This window comes from Seriola dumerili, unplaced genomic scaffold, assembly GCF_002260705.1.
Source record: "Seriola dumerili isolate Sdu_G_001 unplaced genomic scaffold, Sdu_1.0 BDQW01000567.1, whole genome shotgun sequence".
In the NCBI taxonomy this organism is placed as follows: Eukaryota; Metazoa; Chordata; class Actinopteri; order Carangiformes; family Carangidae; genus Seriola; species Seriola dumerili.
Window position 1 is genome coordinate 4,392 of NW_019174822.1, and position 10,693 is coordinate 15,084.

General features: G+C 38.5%; 1 protein-coding gene across 1 annotated transcript; it reads right to left on the reverse strand.

Moving 5' to 3' along the window:
- Positions 1-4,861: 4,861 nt before the first annotated feature.
- On the reverse strand, positions 4,862-10,554 carry plpp7 (phospholipid phosphatase 7 (inactive)). Its single transcript, XM_022764752.1, has 4 exons — positions 10,412-10,554; positions 9,738-10,051; positions 7,640-7,821; positions 4,862-6,563 (listed from the first exon to the last, which is right to left on the reverse strand). Exons 1-4 carry the CDS (start codon positions 10,552-10,554, stop codon positions 6,357-6,359), a joined length of 846 nt encoding a protein of 281 aa, XP_022620473.1. The 3' UTR covers positions 4,862-6,356.
- Between the last annotated feature and the right edge of the window lie 139 nt (positions 10,555-10,693).

Here is a 10,693-nt window from a genome sequence, read left to right on the forward strand (position 1 = left end):
GAAAAGTCATAGTATAGTAAGGCATGAAAAGTCATAGTATAGTAAGGCATGAAAAGTCATAGTATAGTAAGGCATGAAAAGTCATAGTATAGTAAGGCATGAAAAGTCATAGTATAGTAAGGCATGAAAAGTCATAGTATAGTAAGGCATGAAAAGTCATAGTATAGTAAGGCATGAAAAGTCATAGTATAGTAAGGCATGAAAAGTCATAGTATAGTAAGGCATGAAAAGTCATAGTATAGTAAGGCATGAAAAGTCATAGTATAGTAAGGCATGAAAAGTCATAGTATAGTAAGGCATGAAAAGTCATAGTATAGTAAGGCATGAAAAGTCATAGTATAGTAAGGCATGAAAAGTCATAGTATAGTAAGGCATGAAAAGTCATAGTATAGTAAGGCATGAAAAGTCATAGTATAGTAAGGCATGAAAAGTCATAGTATAGTAAGGCATGAAAAGTCATAGTATAGTAAGGCATGAAAAGTCATAGTATAGTAAGGCATGAAAAGTCATAGTATAGTAAGGCATGAAAAGTCATAGTATAGTAAGGCATGAAAAGTCATAGTATAGTAAGGCATGAAAAGTCATAGTATAGTAAGGCATGAAAAGTCATAGTATAGTAAGGCATGAAAAGTCATAGTATAGTAAGGCATGAAAAGTCATAGTATAGTAAGGCATGAAAAGTCATAGTATAGTAAGGCATGAAAAGTCATAGTATAGTAAGGCATGAAAAGTCATAGTATAGTAAGGCATGAAAAGTCATAGTATAGTAAGGCATGAAAAGTCATAGTATAGTAAGGCATGAAAAGTCATAGTATAGTAAGGCATGAAAAGTCATAGTATAGTAAGGCATGAAAAGTCATAGTATAGTAAGGCATGAAAAGTCATAGTATAGTAAGGCATGAAAAGTCATAGTATAGTAAGGCATGAAAAGTCATAGTATAGTAAGGCATGAAAAGTCATAGTATAGTAAGGCATGAAAAGTCATAGTATAGTAAGGCATGAAAAGTCATAGTATAGTAAGGCATGAAAAGTCATAGTATAGTAAGGCATGAAAAGTCATAGTATAGTAAGGCATGAAAAGTCATAGTATAGTAAGGCATGAAAAGTCATAGTATAGTAAGGCATGAAAAGTCATAGTATAGTAAGGCATGAAAAGTCATAGTATAGTAAGGCATGAAAAGTCATAGTATAGTAAGGCATGAAAAGTCATAGTATAGTAAGGCATGAAAAGTCATAGTATAGTAAGGCATGAAAAGTCATAGTATAGTAAGGCATGAAAAGTCATAGTATAGTAAGGCATGAAAAGTCATAGTATAGTAAGGCATGAAAAGTCATAGTATAGTAAGGCATGAAAAGTCATAGTATAGTAAGGCATGAAAAGTCATAGTATAGTAAGGCATGAAAAGTCATAGTATAGTAAGGCATGAAAAGTCATAGTATAGTAAGGCATGAAAAGTCATAGTATAGTAAGGCATGAAAAGTCATAGTATAGTAAGGCATGAAAAGTCATAGTATAGTAAGGCATGAAAAGTCATAGTATAGTAAGGCATGAAAAGTCATAGTATAGTAAGGCATGAAAAGTCATAGTATAGTAAGGCATGAAAAGTCATAGTATAGTAAGGCATGAAAAGTCATAGTATAGTAAGGCATGAAAAGTCATAGTATAGTAAGGCATGAAAAGTCATAGTATAGTAAGGCATGAAAAGTCATAGTATAGTAAGGCATGAAAAGTCATAGTATAGTAAGGCATGAAAAGTCATAGTATAGTAAGGCATGAAAAGTCATAGTATAGTAAGGCATGAAAAGTCATAGTATAGTAAGGCATGAAAAGTCATAGTATAGTAAGGCATGAAAAGTCATAGTATAGTAAGGCATGAAAAGTCATAGTATAGTAAGGCATGAAAAGTCATAGTATAGTAAGGCATGAAAAGTCATAGTATAGTAAGGCATGAAAAGTCATAGTATAGTAAGGCATGAAAAGTCATAGTATAGTAAGGCATGAAAAGTCATAGTATAGTAAGGCATGAAAAGTCATAGTATAGTAAGGCATAAAAAGTCATAAAAACGTCATCGCATAGTAAGTCATAAAAAGTCATAAAAAGTCATAATATAGTAAGGCATAAAAAGTCATCGTATAGTAAGGCATAAACAGTCATAAAAATGTCATAGTATAGTAAGGCATAAAAAGTAAAAAAAAACTTCATAGTATAGTAAGGCATAAAAAGTCATAAAAACGTCATCGTATAGTAAGGCATAAAAAGTCATAGTATAGTAAGGCATGAAAAGTCATAAAAATGTCATATTATAGTAAGGCGTGAAAAGTCATAGTATAGTAAGGCATAAAACGTCACAGTATAGTAAAGCAGAAAACGTCATAGTATAGAAAATTATAAAAAGTCATGAAAATGTCATAGCATAGTAAGGCATAAAAAGTCATAAAATGTCACAGTATAGTAAGGCATAAAAAGTCATAGTATAGTAAGGCATAAAAAGTCATTCAAAGGTCATAGTATAGTAAGGCATAAAAAGTCAGAAAAAAACTTCATAGTATATTAAGGCATAAAAAGTCATAAAAAGTCATAGTATAGTAAGGCATAAAATGTCACAGTATAGTAAGGCACAAAAAGTCATAAAAACGTCATTGTATAGTAAGGCATAAAAAGTCATAGTTTAGTAAGGTATAAAAAGTCATAAAAATGTCATAGCATAGTAAGGCATAAAAAGTCATAAAAAGTCACAATATAGCAAGGCATGAAAAGTCATAAAAACGTCATCGCATAGTGAGGGATAAAAAGTCATAAAAACGTCATCTTATAGTAAGGCATAAAAAGTCATAAAAATGTCATAGCATAGTAAGGCATAAAAAGTCACAATATAGTAAGGCATAAAAAGTCATAAAAAGGTCATAGTATAGTAAGGTATAAAAAGTCAAAAAAAAACTTCATATTATAGTCAGGCATAAAAAGTCATAAAAAGTCACAGTATAGTAAGGCATAAAAAGTCAAAAAAAAAGTCATAGTACAGTAAGGCATAAACCTCATAGTATAGTCAGGCCTAAAAATTCATAAAAATGTCATATTATAGTAAGACATAAAAAGTTAAAAAAAAACGTCATCTTATAGTAAGGTATAAAAGTTTTAAAAAAATCACAGTATAGTGAGGCATAAAAAGTCATAAAAAGTCATAGTATAGTAAGGCATAAACTGTCATAGTATAGTAAGGCATAAAAAGTCATAAAAACATCATAGTATAGTAAGGCATAAAAAGTCATAAAAACGTTATAGTACAGTAAGGCATAAAAAGTCATAAAAACATCATAGTATAGTAAGGCACAAAAAGTCAAAAAACATCATAGTATAATGAGGCATAAAAAGTCATATAAACGTCATAATATTGTAAGGCATAAAGTCATAAAAACCTCATAGTATAGTCAGGCCTAAAAAGTCATAAAAATGTCATATTATAGTAAGGCATAAAAAGTCAAAAAAACGTCATTGTATAGTAAGGTATAAAAGTTTTTAAAAAATTACAGTAAAGCGAGGCATAAAACGTCATATTTTAGTAAGGCATAAAAAGTCATAAAAATGTCATAGTACAGTAAGGCATAAAAAGTCATAAAAAGTTCATAGTATAGTAAGGCATAAAAAGTCATAAAAAGGTCATAGTAGAGTAAGGCATAAAAAGTCATAAAAAGTCATAGTATAGTAAGGCATAACAAGTCAAAGTATAGTAAGGCATAAAAAGTCATAAAAACGTCATAGAATATTAAGGGACAAAAAGTCATAAAAACGTCACAGTATAGTAAGGAATGAAAAGTCATAAAAATAGCCACAGCATAGTAAGTCATATACACTTGTAGGATAGTAAGGCATAAAATGAAATAAAAAAGTAAACGCATAGTAAGCCATATAAAGTTATAGTATAGTAAGGCAAAAAAAGTCAGTAAAAAGTCACAGCATAGCACCAGGCCCAGGACCAACAGGACCTGGACTAACAGGAACAGAAATACACAGGACCAGCAGGAACAAGACTAACAGGAACAGGAATAACAGGGCCAGGTTTAGGACTAACCGGAACTAGAACCAGAACCAGAACCTGGACCTAGATCTGGAACTGGACTAAGAGGACCAGGACTAAAAGGACCAGGTACAGGAATAACAGGACCAGGACCAGGACCAACAGGACCTGGACTAACAGGAACAGGAATAACAGGACCAGGACCAGGACAAAATTGAATAAAAAGTCAGATATCATCATATTATAGTAAGGCATAAAAAGACACAAAAACGTCATTGTATAGCAAGTTATGAAAATTCATGGATATGAAATTGTATAAAAAGTCAAGAAATTGTCATAGTATAGTTAGACATCAAAAGTCATAAAATCATCATTGTATATGTAAAAAGTCGTAGAAAGTCATGAAGATTAAATTGTATAAAAAGTCATATATCATCATAGTAAAATGAGGCATGAAAAGTCAAAAACATCATATATCATAGAAATGTCCTAGTATAAATAAGGCATCAAAAACGTTATAACGTCATCAAAAGTAAAAAAAAGTATAGTATGGCATCAAAATATCATAAAAACGTAATAATAATAATAATAACAATAATAATAATAACTGTTTATACGTTCATAATTTAGTTGTTTAGTCTTTTATAAGGGTCGTCTTATTGTAACCGAAAATACAAACAACTCTTACACCAACTGATGAAACTGAGTGAAACCTAAAGAAACAGGAGAGAGTGAACACATCATATTCATGTGTAAAATAGGACAAAGTGAGATTGAGTTACTGTGGAGTAAAAACAGTTTTTATTCAGTTCATTAAAACAGATGCATAGATCTGAGTTCAGGTCAAGTTCCATCAGAAAACAGCTGATTTTACATCATCACCACATCAGCTGATCACACTTGAAGCAAACAGTCAAACCCAGATGTTCATTTTTTTAACAACACCTGAGTGATGTCAGTCAATATTATATTATAATAATCAATATTATATATATTATTATAATCACATTTTCCCATCAATCTGTTTAAACACAAGCAGCTGAAAAAATAAAATAAATGATTTAAACTGACAAAATCAGCTTCACCAAAGGGACACTTACTAGCTTTTTCCAGAGCTTTCAGCCTGCCACCATAAACGAGTTACCTGTGATCATGAGATCAAAGCTCCCACTGGTTCCTGGTCCAGATCTGAGTTCCTGTGAGACTGGTTCACATCTGAACCAGATTCTGGTTTTGGTTTAAATCAAGTGAAGACATTTTGGTTTTAGTCAAAAAAAGTGTTCAGAGGAAAATAAAATAACGTTAATGTGACGATGTTTTCTTCATGAGTTCAGCTTGTTTTTGTTGTTGTTTGTTGTTGTTGTTTTTTAACATGACAACAAACTCTTCAATTCTTCAAAGTTTCATCAGTTTAGTTTTTATATTCAAACATGGACAGACGAAAAAAAGATTCACTGATTAAGACTGACAGACGTGGGCAAAAGCTCTGGAAACAGTAAGTTGACCTTGAGTGAAGATTGTTTTGCCAAAGGTCAAGAATGAGCTGTCGCCTCAGACGTATCTTTGTTTTTGTTGCCATGACAACCACAGGAGAATAAAAGATGTTAGATACCTGGACCAGACTCGTGGGAAACAAACAAACAAACAAACAAACATCAAACTGATTAAATCGTCATTTTGTTTTTGAGGAACTGCTCAGTGAGAGCCCTGAAAACAGGATGGTCCTGAGACCGGTTCTGTTCAGTACCTGAGACACCAATACCAGCAACACACACCTGACACACACACTCAGATTCTAAACTAAAACCACGTCAGAGACCAAGTCCTTCAGGCAACCAAATCAACCAAACCACAGCCTGAAGCAGGGACATCGGGATCAGGACTCTGAACAGGTTCCTGCAGAAATCTTAATGTGTCTGTGAGGAAACACAGCACAGCAGGACCAGTCCAGTCCAGATCAAACCAGTCCAGTCCCAGGTGGACTACAGCAGCCTTAAAGTTTTCTAAATCAGTCCAAACAAGTCGGGTCCAGCTTGCTGTTGAAGGTGAAATCTGCCAGGAACCAGAATTTAGTAGGACCAGTTCAGACCAGTCCACACTGGACTGAGACAGGATTATTTTAGCAGTCTTACACCAATCCAACCCAGTACAGACCAGTTCATACTGGTCCAAACCAGTTTAAAAAAGTGTAGTGTCCAGTCTAAACCGGTGGAGTCCAGCACAGCATGCTGATGGACGTGAGGATCTGGTAGGTAGAAGAATCTAAAAGGACTAGTCAAAAACCAGTCCAAACTGGTCTTATTCCAATCTGAACCAGTATAAACCAGCAGGAACTGGTTCTAAACCAGCAGAATCCAGCGGAGCGTGCCAATGGAGATGAGGGTCTGGCAGGTAGCAGAGTCCAGCCAAACAGACTCCACCAGAGTGAAGTGCAGGAAGCCGAGAGCAAATCCACATCCTACATCCGACAGGTGATGTTTACCCAGCAGCACCCGAGACACGCCCACCAGGAAGGCCCACAGGTAGAGCAGGATCCTCAGGGGCACCTGGAGGACAACAAGAGAACAACTGATCAGGACTAACTCATCCAGACCAAACTACAGTGATCCGGGTCTTTAAACCAGGTCTGAGGTTTGGTTGTTTCTCCGTCCCCTCTGGTGGGTCACCTCTGACCACTCCCACCATCAGTGGTTGGTTGGTTGGTTGTGGTCACAGGGAAATGATTTTGGTGCAGTACCATGAGTGATCACTGAGTGAGCGGTGGCACTTCATCTAAACTGATGGACAGTTGAACTGAGATCAAATCTGTCATGAAGAAGATTAAATTTGAGGTTGGTTCATAAATTCAGTTCAGTGAATAAAACCAGATCAATAATCAATTCAAAGTGTTTCAAACTTTATTTTTTTATTTAATGTTGAAACGTCTGACACATGTTAAATACTTTATCATTTATCAAACTGACTTCAATTAAAATTGTTGACAGAGCATCCTGTACAGCGGCTTTGCGTTGTGAACCGCGACAGAACCGAACATGGAGCAAAAGAAAGCGTAAAAGAAAAACGAGAGACGCTCTGCTGCTTGGCATAGCACTCACACTGCAACAACTAGCCTCAGCTGCGTGCAGGAGGACTTTTTATTAACCACGCCCACTATACAGGTGGCTCGTGTGCATCACAAATTAAATATGTGACAAATTAAATATGCCCATTCTTTGTTGCAACAAAAGGGGGGGGGGGTAAATAAAACAATAATTGAGAGCATCATTCAACAAAAAATAACTATTTTTAATAATTAATACATTTAGTTTATAAAGTCATAAATAAAAAAAATCATTAGTTCAGCTGGACTAAAAACATAAAGTGACTCATCTGCTCTTTGAAGAGTTCTTACTTTATATTATTGTATTGGACAGAACAGGTAGGACTGGACAGGACAGGTAGGACAGGACTGGATGGGACGGGACAGGTAGGACAGAACTGCACAGGTAAGACTGGCCAGGACGGGACAGGTAGGACAGAACTACACAGGTAAGACTGGCCAGGACGGGACAGGTAGGACTGGACTGGACAGGTAGGAATGGACGGGACTGTACAGGTGAATAATGAGGACAAATCCACTGACCGCCAGCACCAGGTGGTTCAGCAGGAACTTGGACACCATGACGGCTCGGCTGGCGTGGGCTGCTGGGAAAGAATATGTATCCATGGCGATGTAGTCCAAAAGCCCTGGAGGGAAATCCCAGGGTCCTCTGCGTTTGACCAACTTCTGCATCCCGGCGACTGTCATCAAATCCAGGATCAGAGCTGGACACAGACACAGGGATCAGATCTCAGTGAGTCCACACCTGAGACAGGTGTTAAAACCAGGACTGAACAGGTCTGAGGGTCCAGACTCATCAGACGTGTCTCACTCCTTTAAGGGAGTTATGTTCAAGTTTTTGCTAATGTTACATAGCTAACATTAGCATTAGAAGCTATTCAGTCTTGAGCTTCAGCCATCGTGTTTACAAGTCAACAGGTTATAACGTGTTCTCTGAGCAGCTACGTCTTCAGACTGGAGACAGTGATGAGATGGGCCGGGGTCAGTTGGTTAGCATGCTAACTTCAGCAGAAGAAAAAGAAGTTAGCATTGTTAGCATTGGCTGTTGGTGAGTAAAGGAATGAAGTTTGATGCTAAGCTCACAATGTTTCTTCTATACTGGTAAGTAAACAGCTGCTAATGCTAACGTTAGCTATGTAGCATTAGTAAAACTTACATTTAAGTCCTTTAAATTTGTTTTTGGGTCATTTAATGCCTGTATTTTAGAGCAGGGAGAGAGAGTGGGGAGGGGTCATGCTCAGTAACCACTCATCTATCAGAGGTCTGTACTTTTGGTGCAAAACAACTGAGCACTTGTGATAGGGGAATAAGTAGTTGTATAAAATAGATATATGTGTATCAGTAAATTTGAGGTCAAAACTCTCATTGCATGAATTCATATTCTGATTTGCAGACATGAGAATTTTGTCCATGACTTCACATTATTTAATACAGGTGTGTGAATGTGTTTTGTGCCACATTGTGGAGTACGATTCCTTGAGCATTTTTTCTCTGTGATTTCAAATTTACTGATACACGTGTCTATTTTATACAACTACTAATTCCACTGTCACAGGTGCTCAGCTGTTTTGCACCAAAAATACTTTGATATTTTCCGTCCTACAACGGTGGTCCTCTTGTTAACAGGTAAATCACCGTGGTAACTGAGGCTGAACTCCTATCCTGCTCTGGATCAGATCAAAACCTGTCAACAGCCAAACTACTGACCAATCAGATCCCTGGAAACACAGAGTCACCATTCCTACAGGATGGTTTTAAAACATAATAACTATTAGAGCTTCATTTGAACTGAACACAGATTCTTTAAATGCTACAGGATCCTGACAGAGATGAAGCTGTTGCTCTCTTCTTCATCACAGAGCTCAGAATAACATGAGGAGAAATAATGATCCACACACTGTTCTAAACTCAACTAATCAATAACTAAACTAATCAATATTTCATGATAATAAATGAACATTTAATGAGACCTCAACTACTCCTCTTTCCTCTCTCTCCTCTCTGCAGTCTGACACTTTAAAGTTTCTGTCAATTAGATTTTAAACATTAACAAAGCAGCAAAAAACTACTTTCTATGTAAAGATATAGTGGAGTAATGGCGTCCTGAGCAGAGAACAAAGCCACGCCCCCTCTGGACTGAGGGGTAATGGCTCCATCAGTGTCATTGGTACGGCCAGTCCCAGAGACTGAATTTCTGTCCCAGTCCGACCATGGAGCTGATACTGGTCTGGTTTATGAGAGGAGAACCCTATGAGCTGCTAAAGGCTCCAGTCTGGACCTGAACTGGTTTTTCTTCTCCATGTGTCAGTAACTTGATGGGTCATAATGTTACATGTCTGTTTTCATTAGTGATGGCTACAGTAGACATGCTAATATGAGCTAACTTGCTGTAACCCTTATTATGAATGTGTTCAGATAATTCATCTTCTTGTTCACAGTTTATCCTAAAATGATTTCTACTGTTTCTGTTCTGGTTTGCTTACATTTCATTTGATGATATCACTACACCTGATTTTACCTGCAGGTGTCAGCGCTTCCTCTCAGATCATAATAACACTTTATTCAAGGATTAGTTTTCCTTAATGGAATCAAGAACCTGGTCCTGGTCCCGGTGTCTCACCCAGCAGCAGGTTGACCAGGACTTCCTGTCCGGCCAGTGTATTGCTCCTCCACAGACAGATCAGAGTCCCGAAAAGCCACGGCAGGGCATGTCCGCTGAGGGCCAGCAGGGTCACCATGGAGCGGAGCGGGGCCCCGGGGCCGTGGGGCCGGGCACACACACCCAGGCGCTTCGACAGGCTGATGTCGATGGCGAGCAGAGAGTTGATGGCAATGCCTCGAAATGACGGGTTCAGCTGCATGCAGTCCTGCTCCGGCCAACGAGACCCGTCCTTCACCCCCCCATCAGCTGCTGGACCCCCCTCTGAGGAGTCCCTGGACCCCCTGAGGACAGACAGACAGGACAGAGGTGGTCCCAGCTCTGAGTCAGTGTTTAGCTCAGGTGAAAACCACTACAGGACCAGATCTGTGGACAGACTGAGACTCCTAGACCAGGAGGAGGGAACCTGTTCTCATGGTCACATGGTCACATGGTCTCATTGATACCGGCTGAAACATGTGACCTGCTCTACCTGAAACCTGAAGTGGAACCAGTTTCTGCTGGGAGTTTGGACTAGGACCAGGACCAGAGACCCGGGTCTGTTTGGACTCTAAATGTGAGCTGTGATGTCAGTGGGCGGAGCCTCTGAGTCTTACCTCAGTCCTGTGTCCTCCTGCTGACTCTGCTGTCTGAACGTGGCTCTCTTCGGACCACCGCCCCCCCGCCCCTCCCCTGGCCCCTGTTCCCTGCGGGGGGGCTGGTTCAGGGACATGAACTCGGGCCGGTTCAGGACGTTGTTCCGGTCTCTGGCCCGGGACCGGGCCTGGCTGCCGGGCATGACGAAGGTCTGGAGGACCGCAGGACTGTGACAGATCGGGTCTGAGACTCTGAGGGACTCTGCTATAAATAGATCAGCTGGCCTTCTTCTTCTGCTGTCAGCTGTTCAGAGGGGGGGGGGGGGGGGGGGGGGCGGGAGG

Excerpts from the sequence above, each read along its gene's own strand:
- plpp7 (XM_022764752.1), bottom strand. The coding sequence starts at position 10,554 with ATGCCCGGCAGCCAGGCCCGGTCCCGGGCCAGAGACCGGAACAACGTC. Across the intron at positions 10,052-10,411 it reads GGTGGTCCGAAGAGAGCCAC|GGACTCCTCAGAGGGGGGTC; the intron begins GTTCAGACAGCA and ends CAGGGGGTCCAG. Across the intron at positions 7,822-9,737 it reads CCTGGTCAACCTGCTGCTGG|CTCTGATCCTGGATTTGATG; the intron begins GTGAGACACCGG and ends GTCTGTGTCCAG.